Consider the following 25,434-nt stretch of genomic DNA (forward strand, 5'->3'; position numbering starts at 1 on the left):
AGCGCCGCTTAGCTTAATTTCTGACTGGCTCGTTCCAGAATGCATTCTGCGTGCGTGCGTGTTTCCCTGTCTGTGTACAGGCTCTCCCCACCTCTCCCCTGCACTGCTCCTCTGTCCCGTGCGTCCTTTTTAGCTAGAACTGATGTCAGGCCGTTTGCCTTTTGCTCCTACTTGGTTCTGTGTTTGGCTTGAAGAAACCGGTTCTGCAGAGGCTTTCGTGTTCTAGTCTACTCTGGGTGAATGACTGGCTGCGTCTCCGTGTGGCGATCCCCAGGCTGTGCACCTGCCCGGGCAGGGCCGCGGAGGACAGGAAGGGCCCCGGGGCTTGGCCTGGCAGGCCGGGAGGAGGCCCTTCTGTCCTGCCTTCTGGGTGGAGTCGAGGGCAGTTCTGCCCCCGTGGGTGGTGCAGAGTGGGATGTAGCTCTTCCCAGGGCCCACAGAGTGGCCTTGTTCCCTGATTGGGGGGTGCAGCCTGCCGTCTGCCTGGCCCCGAGCCCTCGTTACAGCCGAGGCTGCTCCCACGGGCCTGGCGGCGGTACCCGCAGGCGGTCTGCTGCCTGAGCCGGGGTGCCTGTACCCGAGTTGTTGGTCTGCGTCCCCGCGGTCCCCGCGGGAGCACTTCATAAATAACAAAACAGAGACAGAGGGGGTGGCGAGCTGGGAAAATTCTCCGTGCTTTCCTTGTCTGCAGGCTTCTTGGTGGTGTGTTTGCCTGCTCCTGGAGTCAGGGCGGCCCTCCTGTGCGGGCTGGGGGGCTGGGGGGGCCACGTCCCTCTTTGGTGGGGAAGCAGACACGTGCCCTGCCTCCTGCTTCTCTCTTCCGGCCTGCCGCCTCCCCAGAGGCCTGGCCCTCCTGTCTCCTTCGAGAGCCTGACGGAGCCTGACTGTTGGAATGCCGCCAACCTTTCTGCCCTCGCCACCCGCCTCTGGGGCAGGGTGCTTCGAACTCCAGAGGGGGTCATTGTTCCCCGGGCTGGAGCAGGTCTAGGGAGAGGACCGAGGTCACAATCATCTTTGAATGCCCGTCTGGTCTGTCTTCGTCCCTAGGGAGCTGTCCGCATCGCAGAGGAAATTCGTACATGCTCGTTATAAAAGTCAACCATGCGGGTGCAGAGGGGGCATGCAGGTTGGCACCCACGCTGCCCTCCTGCTCTGCCCGCAGGGACCGCTCTCGGCAGTCGTGAAGCCCCTGTGTCAGCAGGGTGTGTGGGGGGGGGCAGTAGGTGGGGGAGCAACTTGCTTTCATCTCAGCGGTATGTTGCAGGCGCCCTGTCAGGTCACAGCACAGACCTCCCTCGTTCTTTCGATGGCTGCGTCGTGGCTCGTACAGTTAGGCCGTGCCTTACTTTCGGGGGGGGAGTATTTTAAATTAGGGTCGTGGGGCCTTACTTGGTAGCTCACCGTAAGGCGTAAGCAAGTTCAGCCTGGAGGCTTGTACGTTTTCTCAGTGGGCTGTTGGGAACAATCGGCAACTGTTTTTCCTCTTTCAGGGCCAGATAAAAGTGGCGAAGAGACGGGTCGTGATGGCGTCTCTCTACCTGGGGACGGGTCCTCTGGAACAGGAACTGGTAAGGTTTGAGGTGGGGTGGTCCCCACGGCAGCAGATTCGCTCTGACTCCCCCCCCACCCTCACCGGCCACACGGCCCTGGGAAGTTGGGGTCAAGCCTCCCCGCCAGCTGCTGGTTGTCTGGTGTGTTAGGAGGGCCAATGAGGGGTGCGGGGAGAGCTCCTCCTTGCTCACGCGTCCTCCTCACCCTGCACAGGGCTTCCTGGGCTGCTCGTGTCTGCCAGTCCAGGGCTCAGCGGGCCACATCTGGCCCGCCGCCTGTTTTTGTATGGCCTGTGGGTTAAGAATGGTTTTTGTGTTTTCGAATGATTGGGGGAAAAATGGAAAGGAGGAGGCTATCTGTGACACAGGAAAAATGTGTGAAATTCAGATTCCCATGTCCATAAACAAAGCTTTGTTGGAACACGGCCATGCTCGCTCACAAACGTGTTGTCTGTGGCTGCTCTCTTGCCGGGACTGCAGAGCTGGGTGGTTGTGACAGGGACCATCCGGCCCACCAGACCCAGAGTATTTACTCCCTGGCCCTTTACAGAAAAGATTTTCCGACCCTGTCCCAGACAAATGAGTGGAGTGCAGGTCGGGCTGGGGTCAGGCGCCTGGGCTGTGGTCAGCCTCGTTCCACCCGGACCTGCCGTCGCCCACGGTGAGGTGGGCCAGATGGGAAGGAGCGGAACCCACTGGTTCACGCGGCGCGGGGTGTGGGGCGCGGGCACGGCGTGTAGGCTGACTTCACGTGAGCGCGCGTGAGGGGGTTCTGTTATCCTCATTTCAGGACGCCTTGCACTCTGACGCGGTGAGACGGGCCTGGCGCCCACAGCGTTTTCTTGTTCATCGCTGTCCAGAAACGCACAGCTAGGGGCTGGGGAAGAATGCCGGGGATGGGGGGCAGAGGACGAGGGACGCCGGGTCAGAAGCACTCTGTCCTCTCCCGCTCTGAGAGGGAGGCCTCCCTCTGCCTTCAGGACATGCTTTTAGCAGCAGGCTTGGGAAGCCTGTTTGTTCTTCTGGGAGAAGACTGTCACGTCCAGCTCATGGAGAGTGGCCAGCGGGCAGGTTGTGTGTTGGATTCATCGGCTCAGCAAATATTTACCAAGTGCTCTCCGCGTGTAGGCACTGTTTGCCGTGTGTCGGTGGGGATTGTCCGTTGAAATGTGCGAGCACTGGTGTCTTTCTTAGCCTTTCCAAGAGTGGCAAGGTCCAGACTGCTCGGGCAATGCGTCTCTGACCCACAGGCCCTCTCTTCCTTAAGGCCTAGCTGGAGAAGGGTGCCAGGTGGCGTCGCCTGGTTACTGTTACTGGTCTCTGTGGTACGGACTCTTGAGCACTCGGGGCACGTGTGTGTGTGTGTGTGTGTGTGTGTGTGTGTGTGTGTGTGTGTGTGTGTGTTCCGAGAGGACTGGGTGCAGCGGGGAGGGGGCGTGTGTTACCTGGAAAGTAGATCCTTTTTTTCAATACATAATCATCTTTTTGGATCTTATACTTTTGTTCTTTTGGGTTCTCTCCTTGGTAGGTAGATTGCCTGGAAAGCACTCTAGAAAAGTCACTCCAAGCAAAGTTTCCTTCAGACCTCAAGGTGTCCATTCTCTTGGACTTTACACGGGGCTCAAGAGGTAGGTCTGACACGTTCCCTGCCCCGAGTTTGCCTCTTTTGGAGCCTGTTTCACGAGTTATGCTCTCGTCTCCCCCGTCCCGGGCAGAGGCAAGGCTGTTTGAAGACAGCCCAGAGTATCAGCATTCCTTCCGTAGCAAGTGACTGGAAGCCCAAGGGAAAACAACTTAGGCAAAAAAGAGACTGTTTTTGACTCCCATGACTGACCTGCTCTGGGCAGGTTGATTTGGGGGGTTGGGTGTTCACCAGGACCCATCTGCTGGCCCTCCTTCCTTTGGGCTGGCTTTATTCTCAGGCTCCACGCGGTGGCCCTTGGCCGCCCCAGGCCCATCTGGCTGTGACATCTTGTCCTTGTCTCGCGCTGACCGGCCCCGCCTGGGCCTGGGCGCCCTCCCGTGGAGCTGGGGTGAGGGTTCAGGGTGGGTGGAGCCCTCTTTACGCCGAGAGTGGAGCGGGTGGTACCCCTGGGAGGGACTCGGGTACAGTTCCCGGGGCGGGGGTGGGGTGGGGTGAATGGGTGCTGGGTGCCCAAATGGCAGGGGTCTGCTGCACCGACCGCTCCAGTCTTGCTCTGAGACGTGGTGGTGTCCAGAGCTGAATTCGGTCTGAGCCCCTCGGGCTCGCGATGGCACCAGGGGTTCTCGCCAATTGTGACGGGCAGTAGGTGGTTCCCCCCGGCTGGCGGGGTGTTTTTCCTGGTGTGAATCGCCCTTGCCCACGTGTTTAGGTAGGAAGAACTCACGTACGATGCTGCTCCCGCTGCTGCAGAGATTTCCAGAGCAGGTTCGCGTCTCCCTCTTCCACACGCCTAACCTCCGTGGGCTTCTCCGGCTCCTGATCCCCGAGCGCTTCAATGAGACTATCGGCCTGCAGCACATTAAGGTGTACCTCTTTGACAACAACGTCATCTTGAGTGGGTTAGTTTGCTGCCTTCCGTCCAGGACCTCCCCTTGATATCGTCCAGGGCAGAGGTTTGCAGAACACAGAGAAGGGAAGACCCATCTTCGTAAGCCTCCGAGAACGTGGTCGTACGTTTCTGGTCTAGTCGTCACACCGTGTCAGTGTCTTCCGCGGCAGCGCGTCTGCTGTGGCAGCGGGAGGCCCGCCAAGGGCCGTCAGGAGGGAGCCGCGGCTTGCAGAGCGCTTGGTGGCTGCCGGGCCCCGCCCTGCGCCCTGTGTGTGCTGTCGCTGTGACCCCTGCAGAGACCCTCGTCGTGCTCTCCTCGCTGTATCCACGGGAGACTAGACCAGTGACACAGGAAGAACAAGCCGGAATGGCGGGTCCACGTCTTCTGATTCTAAAGCCCGGGCGTTGGTGACGAGCCCCGTGGGGTAGTTGGCTTTATAAGTGGTGTTCTTCTCTCAGCTGATTGCCAACTCTGAGGGGCGGGGCTCTGCGGCTCCCTCCTTTGTGTCACCTCACGCTCAGGGGAGCTGCTGGTTACTCGGTCTCTGCCGTGGGGTCCTCGTCCGTGTTTGTCACTGCCCCGTCCCTGCTGGTTCCCCGGGACCCGCCGCGGTCCTGCCCGAGTCCTCAGCTGCTTGTTTCCTCCCTGCAGCGCAAACCTGAGCGACTCCTACTTCACCAACCGCCAGGACCGCTACGTGTTCTTGCAGGACTGCCCCGAGATCGCAGACTTCTTCACAGAGCTGGTGGATGCCGTGGGGGACGTGTCCCTGCAGTTGCAGGGGGATGACACGGTGCAGGTGGTGGAAGGGATGGTGCATCCTTACAAAGGTAGGGTCCTGGGCTCCGCTGCTCTCCTGAGCTGGCGGGCGGGGCCGCCGGCTGTGGCGAGCACGCCTCTGGCGGCCTGGCTGCGGGCTGGCGACCCTTGGGTGGCAGAGCCTCGTTCTGCTTGTGTCCCTGCCGCCAGAGGTGACTCACGGGCCATCGGTGCTGCTCTGTGGGTCCAGGGAAGGCGGGAGGGCGGGCGTCAGCCGGTGCCTGGGGGAGGGGACCAGGGGTCTGGCCTGCGCTTACAGGAAGCAGCCCTCCCCAGGGCCAGTTCCCCAGTGGGGCGCGAGAGGCTCTGTGGCTCTCAGCTCCGCGGAGGCCTGTGGCCTCCTGCCTGGAAAGTGAAATGGGAGAGCCCTCAGCTCTGCTCCCTGGAGACAGGCAAACCCTGGCAGCTAGCGTTCTGGGGGCATTTGCATTCCTGTGATTCCTGTGGCTTCCTGGTGGCCTTTGGGAAGGCCTGCTGCTGAATTTGCAACGGTGTCAGCAGCGTGGGGAGGGGTAAGCACTGACCATATAAGGACAAGAGCCCCTGTCCAGGGCGCTAGTCTGTGAGCCGGGTGCCTGCCCTGCCTGCTGCCGGCCTGGACGCTCAGTTATTACTATGGTATTTTCCATTTTCATCAATAAAAAAAAAATTGTGGAAATTTGTTTTCTCTCTTGTCATACGAATACCTACGTGTTATCCTCAGTTTTGCCCGTTGGCTCACAGAGCCTGAAATACTCAGCTATCTGGCCCATACAGGAAACATCGGCTGACCCCTGGTCTGACTTTACAGGCCAGGCATGAATATGCAGAGAAGAGGGCCCCGCGTTCTGGGAAGGATGAGTCAACACGCAAAGGGAGCAGGTGGGGGCGGCCGGGCCTGCACAGATGTGCTCTGGGGACCACGGTGGCTCGGAGGGACGCAGGGGACACTCACGACACTCAGAAGGACAGCCTGAGACCTCCTGTGGTGGGTGGCACCTCCTCCCATGTGGGTGCTGCTGTCACCGTGACACGGTTTGCACAGAGCACCCCTGCTTGTCCCGGAGCCCACCCCCAAAGGCGCTCAGGCGTGGGAGCAAATAAGGACCGGGACGGCCGTCCTGGTCCGTTCCTCTCGGACGCTTGGCTCAGTGTTGCCTGGGGCCTGCTGTCGCCTCACCTCCCCAGAGGGCCGGCTTTGCACAGCACTGACACTCCGTGTCCTCTTCTCTTCCCTTCTGCTCTTCATTCTCTCCCTGCTCCTGCTGGGCTTGTGGTCTCACCCCGACGGCTCAGGTCGGATGCTGACTCGTTAGTGTTCACCTTCCGATAGCGTTTATGGTCCTCTCTCGTCTGTCCTGTGTGTCCAGACGGCCGCTCGCCACCAGTGTCTCGTGTAGACACGCGGGGCCCCGAGCCCGTCTGTCCCCACGCTGTACCTCGAGGGCCCCGCTCCCACCGTGTGGAGCTTGCTCGGCCCGCAGTTGTGCCCACGCTCTGTGGTTCGCACACCCACACGCGCCTTTGTTAAACGCTCTCGCTCAGGTGCAGCCTGCATGCCGAGCGCCAGCCCCCGGCGTGCGGGTCGGGAGCGTGTGCGTCACAGGCCCTTCCCAGGCACCGCATCCCAAGGTCCCGCTCCCCTCGTCTCTGTCCCCCTCAAGTAGTCTGGTCTGTTTTTGAACTTCGAGTACGTGGAACTGACAGAGGCCTTTTACGTCCCCTGGCGCAGGCTCTGTGTGGGCTCTCCTCGGACGTTTCTGTCCACGGGGGAGCCTTGCTTGCGGCCTGCTGCCTGCGCTCCGCGGGAGCGTGTCGCCAGACGGTCAGTTGGGGCATCTGCGCTTGCCTGTCTCGTGCCGCGTCCCCGTGCCAGGCAGGAGTCCAGAGCCTCTGCTTTCCTCCCTCCCTGTGTCCCTGCAGGTGACCGGGCCGCATACTGCAGGGCGGCCAACAAGAGGGTTATGGATGTGATCCACTCAGCCAGGGCCCGCCAGCAAGTGCTGCACGCCCAGACCTTCCACGGCGACTCCCTCTTGACCCAGGAGGACGCGGCAGCTGCTGGTGACCGGAGGCCGGCCCCCGACACCTGGATTTACCCGCTGATCCAGATGAAGCCCTTTGAGATCCAGATTGACGAGATTGTCACCGAGACCCTGCTGACGGAGGCCGAGCGAGGCGCCAAGGTCTACCTCACCACTGGCTACTTCAACCTGACCCAGGCCTACATGGACCTGGTCTTGGGCACGCGGGCCGAGTACCAGATCCTGCTGGCCTCCCCGGAGGTGAACGGCTTCTTCGGGGCCAAGGGGGTGGCGGGTGCCATCCCAGCCGCCTACGTGCACATTGAGCGGCAATTCTACGGCGAGGTGTGCAGCCTGGGGCAGCAGGAGCGGGTGCGGCTGCAGGAGTACTGGCGGAGGGGCTGGACGTTCCACGCCAAAGGTACGCGGCGGCGGCGGGGCTCGCCCGTTCGCCAGCGCTCGGCCCTCCTCCTGTCCTGTGCTCCCAGCCGCCGGGGCGCCCGTGCCGCAGCCTCGTGTCTGAGCGCGTTTCGGTTGCGCCGGTTTCTCCCTTTTTGCGCCCGGAAGCTAAAACCTCCCGTGGCTGGGGCGGCTCTTTTAGAAAGCGTACGCGTAACTTCTCAGATGGGTGAAGAGGTGCGTGATGTCGCCTTCACCTGGTCATCGGGAGTTTTCCCGCGTTGGCCGTGCCCTCCTCGGGGACGGAGGGTTCGTGAGGCGTTATTTATTTGGCATTAAACAGCCCGGTTTTCGGTCTTTGCCTCGCCACTGCGGTTCGTTTTCCTCTGTGTGAATCTTCCTCTTTTTTTCATAGCTGTGAAGATCGAGGCCCCGTCCTTTCCGTTCTTAGCCGCACAGCGCTGCCCCCACGTGGGCCGTGGTCTGAACCGTATGTGGGTTATGGTCCCCCGCAGGCATGGGTGTGCATTGCCGGGGCAGCCCACACGTGCCGTAATCCCAGGAATGTGGTCTGAGACGGGGATAAACGGGTTTAAAACCGTGTGCTCCGCAGAGGGATTGTCCCCGCTGCTGCTTGATGCCTCGAGGGCACCTGCCTCACGTGTAGTCACTCCTTCCCATGCTCCACGGGTCATAGTCCTGTGTTTGAAGGAAGAGTGACTGGCGCAGAGAGCCCCCGGCCACGAGTGACGGACGTGGCTTTTCTGGCTTCTCTTTGGTGGTCCGGAGGCCCCTTGTGCTCTCGTGCTGGCCCTGGAGTCTTGCTCAAGGGCTGGTCGAGGAGGGAGCAGACGGCGGTACCTTGACCTCTGGTCCCGGACTGGGAGTCCGGGCTGCAGACAGCCACAGCCGCTTGTCTGTGTTGTTTAGATTTGAGGTCCCTTGGGGATCATTGGGTGGGACTCTTTTTCTGTTACATCGGTGCTCTTCACCCGTGGGTACTTGATAAATACTGACGCCCAGGTTGCCCTAGACCTGCATCCAGCTCTCTCGAGGACGAATCCAATATGGCATTCACAAAAAAAAAAAAAACAAAACCTCTCCAGTTTCTGATGCCTCAAGAATCACTGTCACAGCTCAGAAGGGTGAAGCTTCTGGCCTCGAGGGTGGTTCCCGCTTCCTGCTCGGAGGCCCTGGGTGTGGAAGTGAACTGTCCCCGAGTGCTGGCGCTGGTGGGCTGAGCCGCACAGGTGGGGCTAAGCCAGCGAGGGTGTGGGAAGTATCTCAGGGTTGGTTTCGTTACTTCTGAGAATAACAACGGTGCCTCGGTGTGGGGTATCGAAGATGGACAGCTGGACAGCGGGAGAAGCTTTGTTTTTCCGAGAGGACGCAAGCACCTGGGGAGCTGTGTGGGGTCCGCCTAGACGGCGCCCGCTCCCGGTCTGTCCCGTGGTGAGATCAGCGAGGAGGTCCCTTGGCATTCAGGGCTTCCAGCTCAGCCTGGCCTGACAGTTGTGACCGGGCTGGGGGTTATTTCCCTGAAGCCGCGCTGATAAACGTGCAGCGACTCCCCGGTTACCGTTGAAACAGAAACACCCAACCGGCTTTTCCAGTGCGTCTCGCCTTTTCCCGGACTGGCATGTTCCTGCCCCCGCCCCCCCCCCCCCCCCCCCGCCTCGGGTGGGGCCCTGCACTCCTGGGAGCACTGGGTTAGTGGGGAAGGCGGGGATCCCAGGGCACGTGTGTGAGAAACAGAATGGGGGATGGGCCCGTGAGGAGGAGCCAGGGGTCAGAGATCCCTCCGTGTTGGAGAGCCCAAGATCCTCTCCTGTGACTGTGATCGATACTGGCCGGGGGTCCTAAGTCAGCCCCCTTTTCTGGCTCATCCCTGGATGGTCACTCTCCCCGAAGCGGCCTCCGAGAGGAGCAGGCAGCCCAGGTGCCGGTGGGGGAGAGGGCTGGGTTTGCTGTCTACTCTCGGCCAGGCCTGTGCCCGGGGACAAGTGGAGCGTCTGTTCGTTCCTGTCGATGGCTGAGTAGCCGGTACCCTGATGGCCTTATCCAGGCCCCCGCAGGACGGGCCTGGCTGATCTTGACTCCTCATGCTCCCAGAAGCCCTTGGTGAGGAGAGGGAGCTGGACCCCACGTTTGCCACGTGCATATCCTTGTGGGTCCAACAGCGCCGCGCCCCCTAGGAGTCGGGCAGGGAGGGGCTCTGCGTTGAACCTACCGGTGGCCTCGTGAGTGTGGTGATGCAGGAACAGTCTGCGTGCTCCCTGCCCGCAGGAAGCTAACAGGCGGCGGGGGGGGGGGGGAGGTGGCATCCTCCTCGTGGAAGTGACCGCACCGGTCAGCAGGTGCCAGGGAATGGCAGGGAGTTCCAAGGGCTGGGGGGCGTCCTTCAGTCTTCTCCTGCCTATCAAGTGTGAGGATGTCAAGCGGTGGTTCAGAGGCGTCTTTGGAGAGACGGAGCAAGGTAGCTGTGAAAACAGCACTTGTTCTGGTCGGTGGGCTCCTGAGTAGAGGCGTGTTTCACTGGCATGCTTGGCTGATCCCGTAGCAGACTGGAGCATAGATGGCTTAAAAAATTTTTTTTATTGTGTTTTATCTATTTATCTATTTTTATTTTTTTATTTTGGAGAGAGGGAGAGAGTGTGCAGGGGAGGGGCAGAGGGAGAGAGAGCCAGAATCCCCAGCAGGTTCCGTGCTCACTGAGGAGCCTGACCCAGGGCTGGGTCTCACGACCCCGGGATCACGACCTGAGCTGAAATCAAGAGTCGGCCGCTCAACCGACTGAGCCCCCGGGTGCCCTTCTACCCCATTTTCACATTGCCTCAAAGTACCAGAGAAACCTTCCACTGTTTAAAGGCACGTACCCCAGAGAGTTTTGCCACGTGGTTTGTCTAGTGTTCTTCGGGGTTTTGCAAAGGCCACCTATTCGGAATGCTGAGGAGGCACCAGACTTGGAGTCTGGAAGCCTGGGTGAGGTTCTGCGAGCAGGATACACCAGGAGTGCTGCTGGCGGCTCACGTGAAGAGGCGCTGGGTGTCCAGCCACGTTTCTTTTTTCCATACCTGCTCTGGTTTACTGCGTGGGCATTAGTGCCCAGTGTGGCCCTTCACGGCTTAAGTAATTATTTTTTCCCTTTTAAATGACAATTTATACTCTTATTTCATGCATTTACTTCCAGGAGACTTAATTTTGTTTTTAGAGCGGTTTGGGTTCAGAGCAAAATTGGGAGGGAGGCACAGAGATTGCCCTTACCCTGCCCCCCTCCCCCTACGCACAGCCTCCCCGCTCCCGTCAGCATCCGGCACCAGAAAGGCACAATCATTCTCACCGATCAGCTGACGTCGACACGTGGTATCACCCAGAGTCCACGCTGTATATTGAGGCTCATCTTGTGCATTCGTGAGTTCCCACGGAGGAGGACATGTGCCCATTGTCACTGTATCATACGGAGGGTTTCACTGCTCTAAACACCCTCCGTGCTTCCTGTCCGTCCCTCCCATTTCCCCCCAAATCCTGGCAGCCGCTGGTCCTTTCACTGTTTCCATGTTTTCACCTTTTCCAGAATGTCATACAGTTGGAATCACACAGCCCGTGGCTTTTTCAGACTGGCTTCTTTCACTCAGTGAGGTGCGTTTAAGGTTCGTAAACCCGACGTCTTTTCGTGGCTTCACAGCTCTTGGCATTTAGTGCTAAGTAGCATTCCGTTGTCTGGACGGACCACGGTTCATTTCTCCACCCACCTACCGAAGGACACCTCGGCTGCTACAGGGATTCCCCTTGGAAACCTGATCCTGGCGGAGAGTGGGGTACAGGGGCCAGGTGCAGAGTGGCCTTCTCGGCGGTCGTCAGCACCGTATCGGCCACGTGCCGTGCCAACAAGCTAACCTCTTGAGGTCTTGGAGAGGCAGCAGCCCCAGGGGTGCCTGAGTGAGGGTGCCGTGTGTGTGTGTGTGTGTGTGTGTGTGTGTGTGTGTGTGTGGCCTGCTTCTCACCTCTCCCGCTTCCGGCAGGGGAGTGGCCTGATCTGCTGTCCCATTGTGGGGCTTCTGGCTGGAGCAAGAGGCACACGGCTTCCCCGGCCTTGCCGCAGCCCCGTCGGGCAGGGGCCACGTCCACGCTGGAGGACATTTCAGGGGCAGGATCAGAAAATGAGTTTTGAGGTGTTGGCTTCGATTTCATCTGGGTGTGGTAGCCTAGCACTGAGAGCATGGTGTGTGGCTAGGGCGGGGCAGGGCCGTGGGATTAAGAGATTTCTGGCTCCTGCTGACAGAGGAATCTGTTAATGATTGTGAGAATTGTCACTATTTTTACTGCTTTCCCGACAGGCGGCCGGTTGGCGTAGTGCCCAAAGGTGAGCTTGCAGTGCAGGCCGGGCAGCCGCGCCCTGTGTGCCCAGGGCACGTGTGTCTCACCTGGGCGCCGGCAGGTGCACACCAGGGCAGACAGCCTCTTTGTGGCCCGGAGTGTAACAGGCGGGTGCTTATTCCTCTGAGCGCAAGGCTGTGATGTCTCCTGTTCCCTGTTATTTTTATACGGGTCTGAGAGCCTCTGAAATTTATTGCCAAATACTGTGGCAGAGATGAAGGAGGGGTGCATAAGGTAAAATTTTTTGGGGCGCCTGGGTGGCTCAGTCGGTTGAGCGTCCGAGTTCGGCTCAGGTCATGATCTCACAGTTCGTGGGTTCGAGCCCCACATCGGGCTCTGTGCTGACCGCTTGCTCAGAGCCTGGAGCCTGCTTCAGGTTCTGTGTCTCCTTCTCTTTCTGCCCCTGCCCCGCTCACGCTTTGTCTCACTCTGTTTCTCAAAAATAAATAAATGTAAAAAAAAGATTAAAAAAAATGTTTCCTTGGAGTGATACTCAGAAGCGTTCCTGAGCTCTCGCTTTAGAACTCAGAGCTTTTTGTACTTCATCATCATGTGTCAGAAGATGCACTTTTAGCCTCATTTGTTTAAACAAATATTTATTGAGTGTCTGCCGTGTGCCAGGCAGCATTTGAGGTTGGGAAGAAGTCACTGGGGACAAGACAAAGCCCCTGTCCTCTCAGGATGTCTGGTTTAATAGGAAACAAATAATGGGCCGATGACTCTATTCAGATACAATGTCCAGTGGTGGAGAGGGTTATGGAGAAGACCAGAGCAAGGGGAGGGGACAGATCTGTTAAGTGGGGGTGTCGGGAAGGCCTCTCTGTGGACGGGACACTGAACGCAGTCCCCGGCCCAAGGGTCCAGGCAGAGGGAGCAGGAATGTGAAGCCCCGAGACCTCGAGAGGCATGACGAGTGAGGGGGGCGGCCTTGGGGGGCAGCGAGGCTGGCAGGTGGCCGGGGCCCATCAGGAAGGCCCAGAGGCCCGGTGAGTGGGCACCGTGGGAGCCATCAAGTCACCAGGTTTACTCTGTGGCACGATGCTGGGACCGCGTGCTGAAGGGACTGGAGGTGCAGGCAGAGCAGCAGAGGTGGCCCCAGGGGCGGTGGGGGGAGTAGGGGTTCTCCTTCTAGAGCCCAGAGCCAGCAGTAGCCTTGGGTCTCAGTCCAGTCATCTGCATCCCCCCCCCACCAGGATGCTCTCTCAGGGCCTGAGGACCGTCCCCAGCCAGTCCCCTCTGTGCTGTCAGTGTGGTCCCTTAGGCTGCAGAGTGTGGTTAGGTCATAGAGTGATTGGTGTTTAGCACAAAGGTCAGGCCCGGCCTTGATAACAGGCTCATGGCCCTGCTGGGAAGTGCCCTGGGCCCCCGCCCCTCCCCTCCCCCGCTCAGGCCCGGAGCAGGGATGCATCCGCTGTAGCTCCTGCCCGAATGAAAGTTTCCCACTGTCCTGGGGGCCTGGCCCAGGGGTGAGACATCCGCCTTGTGGAGCTTTGCACCCAGAGGGGCTGGCTGTTCCTGGGGCTGCGTCCTGAGCCCCTGGGGCACGGGTACAGCGGGGCCTCGCCCTCTGTGGTCTTTACGTCCTTCGGGTGGAGAAAGATCGTGGTCCACGTGGGCCTACAGAGGAAGGTGGTGGGGCGGTCACAGGCTGCGTGCTCCCCTCCGTCAGAGAACAAGAGAGCTTTCGGGGTTGGCGATTAGGAAAAACGGGTCTACGGAAGCTCCTCAGGGGCCGGTAGTGAAATCAGGCTGGGGAGCGGTGGCGGGCACAAGGAGCCCTCGGAGGGGGCTGGGGATGGGCCGCCCACCTCCCGTGGCTGGCCCCTAGGTTGCCCGAGGAGGAAGCCGTCTACGTTTAGGCAGATTTCAGGAATAAAAAGTACACACGGGACCGGGTCCTGTTGGCCTTCCCCGCCGGGCCCCGCAGTCCAGGAGCCTTGGATGGACACACGCAGGGTGGCGTGATTCACATCAGCCTCAGCTGGGGTCGGGCCTCCCTACCGCTCGCCGGCCCTGTCCCATCAGAGTGGGCTTGGGAGAGCCAGCTGGATGGGCGGCACTCAGCAGCCCCGGTGCCTTTCAGTCTTTCTGAGCCCATCGCAGCAGTTGGAACAGTGATGGCAGGCGGCCTTTCCTCGGTCCCTGGCCCTGTCCCCCCAGCTCCGGGCTGCGTGGAGAGGAGGGGCAGGAGAGGCGGAGCCTGGCGTAGGCAGAGAGCCACAACTGCAGTGGCCGAGGCGCAGCCATTCCAGTGGACCTCGCTGGGCATCTGGCCCACCCCGTGGTCTCTTGACACGAGATGAGGGGAGCCGGGTGGTTGCCTGTGCGGCAGTGGCCCCTTGGGACGGTGCAGTTGCCTGAGCGATACAGGCAGGCGACCAGCTTTGATGTGGCCCCTGTGTGTGGGGGGGCGGGGGGAGGGTCGAGCACATTACAGGAACAGGCAGCAGAGCACCGTCATCTCTTACCCAAGATATTCTTGGAAATGCTCTTGCTCTGAGTGAGAATTAGGAAATGGCCTTCTATTTTAGGCTCCTTGGCGTGTAGTACGTCGTTGATTCGCTCACGATGGTCATGCGCGCCCGAGGGCCCTTTGAAAGGGCCGTGTTGGCAGAGGAGGGACCAGCGGCGGTGGGAGGGTGTGAGGAGGCTGGCCCTGAGCAGGGGAACCCTGCGGGGGAGCCGCGGCCAACTTGGGCACCGGACGTTGGGCTGGGTTTTCCGGGCTGAGCGTCCTGGGTGTCACGTGCAGGAAAAGACGGGGGCCAGACCCAGGTCTGGGGTCGCGTAGGAGGAAGGAAGTCTAGGGCAGTAGATGTCCCGGGGAGGTCAGGTTTGGGACAGTCTTTTCAGAAGTAGTTGTGATGGGCACTGGGCCGTCCGGGCAGGCCTTGGGACTCGAGATGGGAGGACACAGTGGAAGACCTGCCTGTTGTCTGACGAGGCAGGACCCTGTACCCCCCATCGCCTCATCCTGTGCCCGGCCTTTTCTCTGGCTGTGCCGTCGGCTGGCTCATCTCCTGGCAAGATAGGGGGAACAGTGTTCTCTGGGGTGGGACGGAAGCTTACGGCGCCTCTTGGGTTCTCTCCTCCGCTGGCCTCTCGGGGCTTTGCCCGTCTGGTTGGATGTCCCCGGGTCCCCAGCAGGCACTCACTTCTGGTGTCCCTTTGGGCGTGGTGTGTCGGCAGCCTGAGTCGGAGAATCGCATGTCCGTAGGTGGGAAGGGGTGCAGAACGGAGTAACCTGTGCTTACCAAGAGCCTCTGTCACACCCGTGGGACAGCCCCGTGCCTGCGGGCTGGGGTGGACGAACCCGCCGTTCCCTCGTCCACCCTCTTAGCACGGGGGGGTGTCTTTCCCGAGAAGCAGGTACAGACTGGACTCTGGTGCACTTACTTCGTCCCCTCAGTGCTCGTGGCGGGACCGTGGAGCCTCTGGCCAGGGTGGGTTCCGCGTTTCAGTGGCCAAGATGTGGCTGAGGCTGTTCGGAGGGGGGCCTAGGGGCCCTGAGGTCTCCGGGAGGGGCTGCCACACGGGGCCGTGAGAGCGGAACCTGAGCAGCGGCCTCTGGGGTTCCCTGGAGAGCCCACTTCTCGCCGTGCTTGGGCAAGAGAGGAGGCGGCGGCCTCCTGGGAACGCCGGGGGTCCGTGCCCTCCTGACAGCGCCCGGGCGGAGAGCACGTCCTGCCCGACCGCTCCTTCCCGGCAGGGCTGCTTTTCCCTTAGGTTGAACAAAGCGAAGCATGGAGAGGTTCTCAGCAGATGCTCATTTCCTGTCTGCACGTTTCCTTTTCCCTGCAGGCCTCTGGCTGTACCTGGCAGGGAGCAGCCTGCCCTGCCTCACGTTGATTGGCTCTCCTAATTTTGGGTACAGGTCAGTTCACCGGGACCTGGAGGCCCAGATCGCCATAGTGACGGAGAGCCGGGCCCTGCAGCAGCAGCTTCACCAGGTTGGTTGGGACGAGTGGGATTTCCTGGGGTGAGGGGTGGGTAGCTGGGTGCTCGGCCCTGCTCACCTCACCGGGTCCCCCGAGAGCCGTCTCCGCCATCGCCTCCCGCGTGAGAAAGAAGCGAGTCCTCTCAGTCTGCTGGTGGCGGTCCCGAGAGAAACCTGCTGCGGGGCCGCCCTGAGATGTGGCCGCTCCCCGGAGGGGCCCCTACCCCACAGCCCCGGGGGGATCCTTTCAGTGCGGGAGGAGAGCATTGTTTTCTCACTGGGACATGGACGCAGATTAGGAATCCGTTGTGGTCCCCAGCCTCTTGTAAGAACGCACGTCCCGTGTGAAGGGCCACCAGGGGGAGGAGCCAGGCTCACTCGGGGCCTCTGGTGAGCAGCCTCAGCAGGAAGGCTTGCCACGCAGGCAGGAAGGGTACTCCGGGAGCCAGTGTCTCTGCCAGGGGACGCAGAGAAGAGGCAGACCTCGTAAGGAGCCCTGAGTGCCAGTGCAGAGGGGCTTCGTGGCGAACTGAGTCATTGCCAGGGCTTGGACAGTCCTGCTCCTAGGTTCATATGCCCTAGCGTCCCTGTGCACTGATCACCTGGGTTCCGTCTCACTCCCCGGTGGTTTCCTTTGGTAGTGCTCTGGCTTGGGATTGAAGGCGCAGGAGGTGATGGGGAGGGTCTGGAAGTGTGCCAGCCAGCAGCGGCGTTCCCTCGTGGTGTGTTTGCAGAGTCTGGAGGTGGGCGATGTGTGGGACCCAGCAGAAACCCTTGGCTGCTTCAGCTCCCTCCCCCTCGTAGGGGGATGGCGATTGGCCGAACGGGCCCCCTTTTCCTCGGGGACTTGCGGCGTCTTGGAACCATTGTGCTATTTTCCTCGTGCTTGCAGCTGGGACAGGGCTTCTGTTCCTCTGTCCGCGACGAGAGGCCAGCGTTGTCCTGAGCATGGGGGGTGGGGCGTGCTCTGGTGGTTCGGCACGGGGTATGCTGGCCATCGGGAACAGGTGGCCCATCGAGGATCCTCCTGCTTCCCTTGGAAGACCCACTTGGAAGTGGGGAGAGCAGCCCTTTGTCCTGAGCTGGGGTTGGAGACCCTGGGCCCCGTGCTGCCGGCCGGCTTGGGCCCGAAGCAGCAGTGGGGAGAACCTGGTTTCCTCACCGGGGCAGGTCGCAGGGTGGTTCCCAAAGAGTCAGCAGCTGTCTTGGCCCTCCTTCTGTGGTGTAATATTTCATTTTACATTCAGAGGAAAACAGAAAGTTCCTGAGCATTCCCTGGTGCTCTCGTGGGACTCTGTGCCTGCCTGTGGCAGTGCTGCTGGACTTCGGAGAGCACCAGCGCTGTGCCTGTGCGGGAGACCAGGGCGGTGCTGTGGGCTCGTGAATTTGTGACCTTTACAGCAAAGCCTTTCCATGGAAGGTGCCAGCTTCCCTCCTGAGTCATAGGAATACAGATAACGCTGCTGTAGGCCAGACCTCAGAAGCTTCGGCTATTGACTTTGTTAAGCTTTTATTCTCCAGTGTTTGGGAATTAGTGTTGCGAAACGATTGGAGCCTTTGTTGCTGGACAAGGAAACGGTAACTGCCTTGTTCCCTGGGACCTGCCTTCTGCCATCTGGGAATCCTGTCAGCGGCCAGTGGGGCCTTGGTGCCGGGAAGGCCTTCGCGACCAGGGGCGAGAGGAAGTGGCGGTGGCTGTGTTCTGGGTGGCCGGTGCGGAATCCGATCTGCTCAGCAGGTTTCTTGCTACCGTGAGGCTTCCAGAAAATGAGGAAGCCTCAGAGCTGAAGCTCCAGTCGGGGCCACTGGTGTGAGAGGGGCAGGGCTGCGCCCCGGTGGGGTCTGATGGACTTGCGTGAACTTCCGCCCTAGGTCAGCACAGAGTTGTGGGTGTGAACTTGGCCTCGGGCCGGGACAAGTTCTCCACAATCTGGGTTGATTTGTGGGGGCGCGTCCCCCAGGCCTGTGCCCAGGGTCCTCGTACTGGCCGCTCCCCCCCAACTGCCCAAGGAAGGGGATTGAACCCACATCCTGGATCTTGAGAAAAGCCGGGCGGGTTGCGGTCAGCAGCTCTTTCCCTAAATGACATATTTGGGATGTTTTCCTTTTCTTCCCAAACCTGAATCCCAGGGGCTTTGGGTTGTGGGAGGGTTGTTGCAGCTCTTAGCTCTTCCCTTCCTCAGGGGTACATTGATTTCTGTGGCTTTGGAGTACGGAGACTCATTTCTAGGCCGTTCCACCTGTATGCCTGCATGCTGGGACTTCGCCCTCCCCCCACCCTGCCAGGTGGCCCGTATAGTGCCTGATCCTGGGGCTGCCCAGCCATACAGTGGCCCCACAGCCCAGAAAGTCCCTAAAACCCCGGCTGCCCGTGTCCCTGCTCTCCTTGGGATGCTGGGAAGGGTCCTATTTGTAGCACGCTGGGCCCTGGGAATAGAGAGGTATTTTTATCAGAATCCGAAGTCCCTCCCTTGACTTAGTACGCACGATAAAGACTGAAAGCTTCCTGGTTTTGTTCAGAGAACATGGTTTACCACTTGTGACCCAAGAAAGACTCCCTTGAACAGCATTGTGACCTTGATCAGCTGACTTCCTTCTCCAGCCCCGTTGTGGGGTCTGTGAGGAAACTTAAAGTGTTTCTGGTAATCTATTTGAACTCTCGGCTGAGTATCCATCTGAACACATAAAGCTGGGTCTCTGGAGACATCTGCACACCGGCCAGGCACGTCCAGCTGGAGACTGGGGCCCTCGCTGCTGCCGTCAGGAGGCCTGAGGGTGAGAGCTGTCCTAGAAGAGCCCACCCGGCGTAGTCGTGCCGCCCGTGCCCTGCTCCGTGTGGCGAAGGCCGTGAGCCTGAAAACCATGCAGGAGAAATGCAGTTGGGGCCCCGGGTCTGCCCAGCCCTCCACGTGGACACTTCCCAGAGCTTCCTCGTGTTCTGGAGGGTGAGGTGTCCTCTGCCCTGCTCTCGCTGGGGCGTCGCTGCCCCCGGGAAGGGAGCGTGAGCTCCCTGGCACCATGGGCTGTGCCCTCCCCGAGCTCCCTTTGGTGCCCCCTGCTGCTACAGTGGGCGGGGCCTTCGAGGCCGTTTGGTCCAGTCCTTATGATGTTGCGGGATAGTCGGTCCTTATGATGAAGTTGGTGTCTTCTAGACAGAGTGATGCAAGGTCCAGAGAGGGATCGCTGTCTCAGCCCTGAGTGGTGGAAGCAGTCACGGTCACTTTCCCGCTGCTTCTTCAAATACCTTATTAATGGGAACACAGGACTTGGAGGGTGTATTGTTTTTTTTTTAAAAAAAAAAAAAAAAAAAAGCTTCCTCTCAAAGATTCTAAGCACAGCTTAAGAGAAGGCTTCTTTGTTTTTTAATTTGTTTTTAAATATAAAGTAAACATTCATCGTGGACATGAAGAAAACTTAGAAGACACCTCCTCCTCCATTCAAGGAAGTCATTCTGAGGATTCCCTCTCATTTTTTGTGCCTGTGAGAGGCATAGCGTGTTTCTTGTTAACGACATTAGGATTATATTCTCTGTGTCGTTCTTCTAGAACACGATTATATTGTGGTGAATGCTGGTTTGGCTTGGGGGGGTTTATTATATTTGACTAGTTGGTGTTGGACATTTAGGTGGTTTCCAGTTTTTCCCCTATTCATAAATGTTGCTGTGACAGATAATCAGCATACAAAAATCTTGAGTGCATAGTTATTTTCTTGGGATAAATTCTTTTTTTAAAAAAAAACGTTTATCTTGAGAGAGAGACAGAGCGAGTGCGCGAGGCACAGAGAGAGAGGGAGGGAGAGAATCCCAAGCAGGCTCCACACCGTCCTCGCAGAGCCCGATGTAGGGCGCAGTCTCACGAACTGTGAGATCGTGACCTGAGCTGAAATCAAGAGTGGGACACTTCATTGATCAAGCCACTCAGGGGCCCCTTTCTTGGGATAAATTCTTGCAAGCAGAGCTTCCTAAGGCTTTCATACCTGTTGCTCTCTAGAAAGCAGGCGTGACCCGTTTCCATCAGCAGTGCACGAGATCGCCTGTTTCCTCGACCTCTTGTCGGCACAGGGTCACGATATCACAAAGCCACTTTTTGCTGACTTGAGAAAAGAAAAACCGTCCCGTTTAAAACTCATGTCTTTGAGGGGCGCCTGGGTGGCTCAGTCGCTGGAGCGTCCGACTTCGGCTCAGGTCACGATCTCGCGGTTGATGAGTTCGAGCCCCGCGTCGGGCTCTGTGCTGACCGCTCGGAGCCTGGAGCCCGCTTCGGATTCTGTGTCTCCCCCGCCCCTCCCCTGCTCAACGCTCTGTTTCTCTCTGTCTCAAACATAAATATAGACGTTAAAAAAAATTAAAAAGTCCTAAAAAGTTAAAATTAAAAATCGTGCCTGTGAGTTGCTCTACCTCGTTTAGTGGGGTCACATGTAAGTATTTTTCCTACCGGCTGTACTTCCCTCCGTGTCGCCTGTTCCATACACCCGTGCGTTCCGAAAGCATCGAAGCTGGGGTTCCCGAGCTTGTTTGCCAGGGAAGGGGTGGCCCACGGGCCAGCGTCCCCCTCCCGCCCCCGGGGGGCTCCACATGTCGCGTCCTCCGGCCCGCGCCACAGGAGGCCCTGATGGTTTGTTCCTCTTCCTCAGGAGCAGGAGCAGCTCTACCTGTGCTCAGGCGTGGTATCGTCTGCCACCTTCGAGCAGCCGAGTCGGCAGGTGAAGCTGTGGGTAAAGATGGTGACCCCGCTGATCAAGAACTTCTTCTGAGGACGGACAGGTGCTGCCCGGCGAGGCCACGGGGTTGGGGGGCGGGGGGGGCTGGTGGCTTCCGCCTCGGGCTGGGTGGGGGGTTCCCAGGTCCCCTCGCGGGGGGCCCGAGGGCTCCGTCTCTCGGGTCACCATGGTCATCATCCAGGTTTCCGAGGCCTGGATGTAGGTGAGGCGGCCCGGGCGGCACGGAGCGGGGCCGGGGCGACGGCAGCGGGAGGGGCGCTCGGAGACCGGACACGCTCTGCCCACTCAGGAGGAGCCTGCCGCTAGGGATCTAGGGACGGAGGCTGCCGCTTGGCGCCCGGAGCCGTGGGCTGTGTCCTCAGGCGGCCGCGAGCGGGGCTGCGGGGAGGCCAGGCGGGGGGCCTGGAGGGTGCAGCTGCCGGTAGAGGGGGGGCCTCTCCCGAGTGAGCCTGCCCTCGCCCCCAGACGCCCCGGATGGGACCGGCCCCGGGTGTGGGGGTGCAGGGAAGGGGGAGTGGGGCTCGGGCGGCAGCGGCTCCCTTGGGTGCTGGAGCCACATTTCTGCCATTAAGACCACATCGCATTTAACTTCATCATCCAGTTTTTCCTCTATCTTAATTACTTTTGATTTTATTCACATAATACACAAATTTAGAAAGTACGGCTAGAAAACTGACAGACTGCAGCTGTTTCCTGCCCTCTTGCGCTCCCCCTCCCCCTCCCCCGCAGCCACTTTTAACTCTTTTATCTATCGGGTTTTGGTTTTTGATATTTACGTACCGGCCCATGTTCCTAAAGAATGTGTGTACATTGCCATTCCCTTTCCCCTAGATGTTGTGTCTCTTATTAAAAAAACAAGAACCCCACCCAAACAGGACACCAGGGTGGCACCTGAGACATTAGCTGGAATCCCTTAGTGTCATCAGATTCCCTGAGTTCACAATTGCAGTTGTCTTAGAAGTATTTTTATTTCATTAAATTTTTTCCATGTGTTTGAAGTTCCGGTTAAGGTCCACACTTGTGCGGTGACCGTCAGCCAAGCCTCCTTTCATCTGTGGCTTCCCCTCAGGTTTTTCTCTTTGCAAATGAATGAACCCCCTTTTTATTGGATCTGCCCTAAACACCTCACAGCGGGGCATCTTTGAAACTCACGTCCTGTTGCGTAGATTTGTCAAAGGCCAAGGTCCCGCCCCCGCCCCCACTTGTCTTCAGGAGCGGATTGCAAAACCTTGCTGCCCAATCTCTTCATCTCCAGGTGCTTGAACCTTTTGCACAGAGAGGCCTTCCTGAGAGAAGGCCTTTCAGCCCCAGGGTCTGGCGGCCCATCTTTTGTGGGGGGACAGATTGCTTTCCACCGCTGCGTGTTGCCCCAGAAGCACCTTTATGCGTCTCCTTTGCTGGGGCTGGCGGTCACCTTTGTGGGTTCTGGAAGGCCGGCCTCATCTACACTCTGGCTGTGTGCACGGGGCGCTCTGGCGCCTCATCTTAGACCGAGAGCATCTGCAGCCCTTCTCCCCTCCCCTCCCCTCCCCTCCCCTCCCCTCCCCCTCCCCCTCCCCAGGGCCGGCAGACGCGCAGGCTTCAGTGGGTGGGAGTCGTGTTTGGGAATCGGGTCGCGGCCGTGGCTCTGCTGCTTTGGGGCAGTGGCACATCAGTTAACACTGTTTGCCTTCATACTAGTTATTAAATTGTCCTGTGGGACAATTAGACTAGAGAAGCCAAAAGAATGTGCCAGGGCGCTGGGTTTCTGTTTGGAGAGAGGCTTTCGGTAAACAGCGTTCACATTCCTGCAGATTCTGTGGGACCAGAGTAAACATTGTGCCACAGCCTGGCTTGAGCAATCGAGCCTGTGCCCTCCACACTCAGCTGCTCCCTTTGTCTCTGTTAATTCCCTCAAGACGGCTCTGGGCCCCCCCCCCCCAGCCCTGCACTCTCCGCCAGCCCCTCCGGTCCCCTAGGAGGTGGGGGCTTGGTGCAGAGGGGGGCGCTGCAGGCTGGCACCTTCAGACGCAGGGCGGGCTTCTAGCCCACTCCCTGTCCATCCCCCCCCCCCCCCCCCCCGCACCAGATTGCAACCCAAAGGTGAATCATCTCTTGGAAAGTTGGGAGATAATTTTGTTGGCTACCCACAATACGTGTGGAATAAATTGCTGTTTTATTTCAGGCTCTAAAGGCAAATTGGAAAGCCTTCCCATTTGGGGATTATTACCAGGGATTAAAAATGAGTTGCCTGGTGGCCACTAGTTTTCTCTCTAGTCTGAGAAGTGGCCGGCTTTCTGGCCCTCCGGCGCCCCCTCTGGTTCCCTGGCCCTCTGTCTCCGACACGAAGGGCAGCAGCGACCCCTCCTGGCCAGCAGAGTGGCTGCCCGGCAGCCTGGTCCGGTGGCCCAGAGTCCTGCCTGCCTTGAGGGGCGGCCCCAAAGGGGTTGGACCCTCAGTCCCCGCGGGAGGATTTGATGGGCAATTTTCCCTCTTCTGTGAGCTCCCGGGCCCCAGGGCCGTTGTGAATTGTCGCCCTCTGAGTTAGGTCTTCTGGGGGTCTCCGCTCCTGTGGCTCTGGTGAGAATGCTTGGAAAAAAGTTTTCACGAAACTTCAGGATCAGATGGAACCTGGCCTGAAGCCAGATACTCCCAGAGGGCTCCCTTTGCTCCGCATTTGAGCCTGAGCGCTGGCCTGTGGACTTCCCCGGAGACCATCTTCTCGGGGGTCTGCGGGCCCGGCTGGCTGTCTTCCCCGTGGCCCCGGTTTTCTGGCTCGTCACTCCGTCCTGTCTGTGCCGCTACCCCAGCCAGCCCCAAAGGGCAGCCCGCTCACATAGCTGGAACAGCCATGGAAAGTCCGGGCCTGTGGTGTCAGCTGGGTCGTTCCAGCCCGGCCACCCCCGCCATGTGCAGCAGGCTGTGTGCCTGGGGGGGACGGTTCTTAGTCCTGTCTCCCCGGACAAGTTCAAAGGCCTGAAACACAAACAGGCTGAGGGCTCGTCCGAAGGGACGGGGATATCGGCCTTCCTGCGTCCGCTGCCGTGAGCGTCCCCTGGATCGCGGTTCACCGCGGGGAGGCCTCACTTGTCTGGAAGCCAGGATTCCCCGGCCCCGGCTCGCAGTGAGGCGGTGGAGGCCGAATCCCCCCCGGGGAGGAGGGGACCCCAGGGCAGGAGGAAAGGAAGGTGCCGAGTCCGCTAAGAAGGGACCCATGGACTCGGCTATTGTGAGAATGACACGTGAGTGACCTCCGAGGACACACATGTTTAAGGGGGGGCCCGGCGTCCATGCTTGGTATGTTCTGTTCCCATGGTTTAGAAAGCGGGCAGGTGCAGCTCCGCCTGAGGGAGAAGCGGCCTCTGGAGTGGCAGGTCTCCAAACTCCGGCGACGGGAGGGGCTTTGTCAGAACCCAGAGAGGTCCCGTGTCTCCGGGAGAAGGGGACTGTGTGGAGGTGGCAGCTCCTGGGAGGGAACACCCTGTCCCCTCACTGGCGGGTGGTGTGCGTATAGCCTCAGGCCAGAGGGTGTGACCGCCGCACCCAAAGCCTGTGTGCCACTTGTGGGAGAAGACAAACCCCTCGGCCCTCCGGCAGGTCGGGATCTGGGGGTTGGGGCCTCACCCCCAAGCCCGTGCCAGGCCCCTGGTGGCTGCCCGGTGCTGAGCTGCAGGCCGGCCCCCGTGAATCAGACAAGCACAGCTAAGTGACTTCGCTGTTTTAATCCAGACCGTGCCCCACTCTTCCACACTGCCCCCTCCCTCTGGCTGGGCCACGTTTCCGTGGTTCTAAAGTGCCTGGGTTAGTTAGAACAAAAAGCAACCTGCAGTCTCTATAAAAATCAGTGGCCGTTGCAAGATTGAGCTTCTGTTGTCCGTTTGAAGTCGGGGTTCGGATCTGGCCCCGGGGAAGCGGGGGGCCTGCTGCAGGCCCCAGGCAGCCAGCCAGCCAGGCTAGGCCTGTAAGAGCAGGGCCACGGCCGCCAGGATCCACTTGGCCGCCTTCTCTTTGGTTTTGAGGTTAAAGGTCCACACGTAGGTGGGGCCGCGGATGCGTGTTTTGTACACAGGACACTCATACATGTTCTTGGTCTCCATGCGGTCCACAGGAATGGCCTTGATGAAGACGACGGGCATGGCTGGCGTCAGCTCCTTCAGCCTTGCTTCGGCGAGGACTCCGGTCTGGGTGTCCCAGCGAGCTCCTGCAGGACAGAGCAGCGAGGTCAGGGGGGCCCGTGGGGTCGTGCCCGGGCGCCGTGTGGCGTGCTGGCCGTGAGCCACACCGGGGGCCGGCGGGGTGCCGGGGCTGGACTGGCACAGGGGTGGCTGGAAGCGGAGCCGTGAGCGGAGGCCCGGGATGGGATGCGGCACACGCGGTGCCCCCCAGGACCCCGCCACGTGCCTCTGAGGGACAGCTCAGCCTAAAGCTCTCGGGGCCACCCGTTTACATTTGTGGTGTTTCCAGAACCTACCCGTCAGCCTTCTTAATTTCGGTGGCAGGAAATCGTACCTCCAGCTGAATGTTACGGGAGATTAACGTTGCCCGATGCCCTTCATATGTAGCGTCTAGCCTACGTGTGCACGCACAGTGCACGTGATTACATGTATGTGCACGCGGAACTTTCATTTGCCTTTAACCAGACTGCTCTGTTTCTACTCACCCTGTTAATGGTGTTTGTATTTCCTGTCTGTAATTCCAAAATAAACACGTAGAGCGACTCTTGCTGTGCTCGTCTCTGATATGGGGACCGGGGAGCCCCGAGCCCTTGCTGGCCAAGCCCTGCACCCCCTAGGTGAGGGGGCGACGTGAGTCGCTGCGTGGGCCGGAGGTCTGTGGTGCGGTAGCTGCCACTCAGCTCCACGGGTCTGAGGGACGGGGCTGCCCGGTGGCCTCAGCGGGTGCAGGACGGGGTGGCTGGCGCCCCCGGACATCCGGCTGCCCCGGGGCTGCCTGCTTCTCGCTGTCCTGCGAGGGCCACGCCCCACACTGCCTTGAAACAGGCGCTCACGCCACTTTTGGCAAAGCCAAACCAGGCTGGCCGGGCTCTAGACTGTTGTCTGAGCGTGCCGTCTCAGCCGTGCCACCAACCCCGGCCGGCGCCGGGCCTCAGGCCCAC

At 59.8% G+C, this 25,434-nt stretch overlaps 2 protein-coding genes across 5 annotated transcripts in view; one reads left to right on the forward strand and one right to left on the reverse strand.

The window, feature by feature from the left end:
* Nucleotides 1–24,563, forward strand: part of PGS1 (phosphatidylglycerophosphate synthase 1) — a 34,837-nt gene extending 10,274 nt beyond the window's left edge. Inside the window, exons 3-10 of one of the 2 annotated variants that reach the window (XM_027052418.2) lie at nucleotides 1,491–1,568; nucleotides 3,079–3,178; nucleotides 3,905–4,094; nucleotides 4,737–4,915; nucleotides 6,807–7,328; nucleotides 15,485–15,633; nucleotides 20,253–20,382; nucleotides 24,427–24,563. In XM_027052418.2, the coding sequence (XP_026908219.2) occupies nucleotides 1,491–1,568; nucleotides 3,079–3,178; nucleotides 3,905–4,094; nucleotides 4,737–4,915; nucleotides 6,807–7,328; nucleotides 15,485–15,633; nucleotides 20,253–20,372 (1,338 nt within the window). In that variant the 3' untranslated portion in view covers nucleotides 20,373–20,382; nucleotides 24,427–24,563. Of the gene's footprint in view, nucleotides 1–1,490; nucleotides 1,569–3,078; nucleotides 3,179–3,904; nucleotides 4,095–4,736; nucleotides 4,916–6,806; nucleotides 7,329–15,484; nucleotides 15,634–20,252; nucleotides 20,383–24,426 lie in introns of those variants that run through there. The other variant, XM_027052420.2, reaches the window with a different exon arrangement.
* DNAH17 (dynein axonemal heavy chain 17) overlaps nucleotides 24,022–25,434 on the reverse strand; it is a 100,670-nt gene continuing 99,257 nt past the window's right edge. For all 3 annotated transcript variants that reach the window (XM_053211719.1, XM_053211718.1, XM_053211720.1), the window contains one exon: nucleotides 24,022–24,519. In XM_053211719.1, the coding sequence (XP_053067694.1) occupies nucleotides 24,272–24,519 (248 nt within the window). In that variant the 3' untranslated portion in view covers nucleotides 24,022–24,271. The remainder of the gene's footprint in view (nucleotides 24,520–25,434) is intronic.

The sequence above is a fragment of the Acinonyx jubatus genome, chromosome E1 (assembly GCF_027475565.1).
Source record: "Acinonyx jubatus isolate Ajub_Pintada_27869175 chromosome E1, VMU_Ajub_asm_v1.0, whole genome shotgun sequence".
NCBI lineage: Eukaryota > Metazoa > Chordata > Mammalia > Carnivora > Felidae > Acinonyx > Acinonyx jubatus.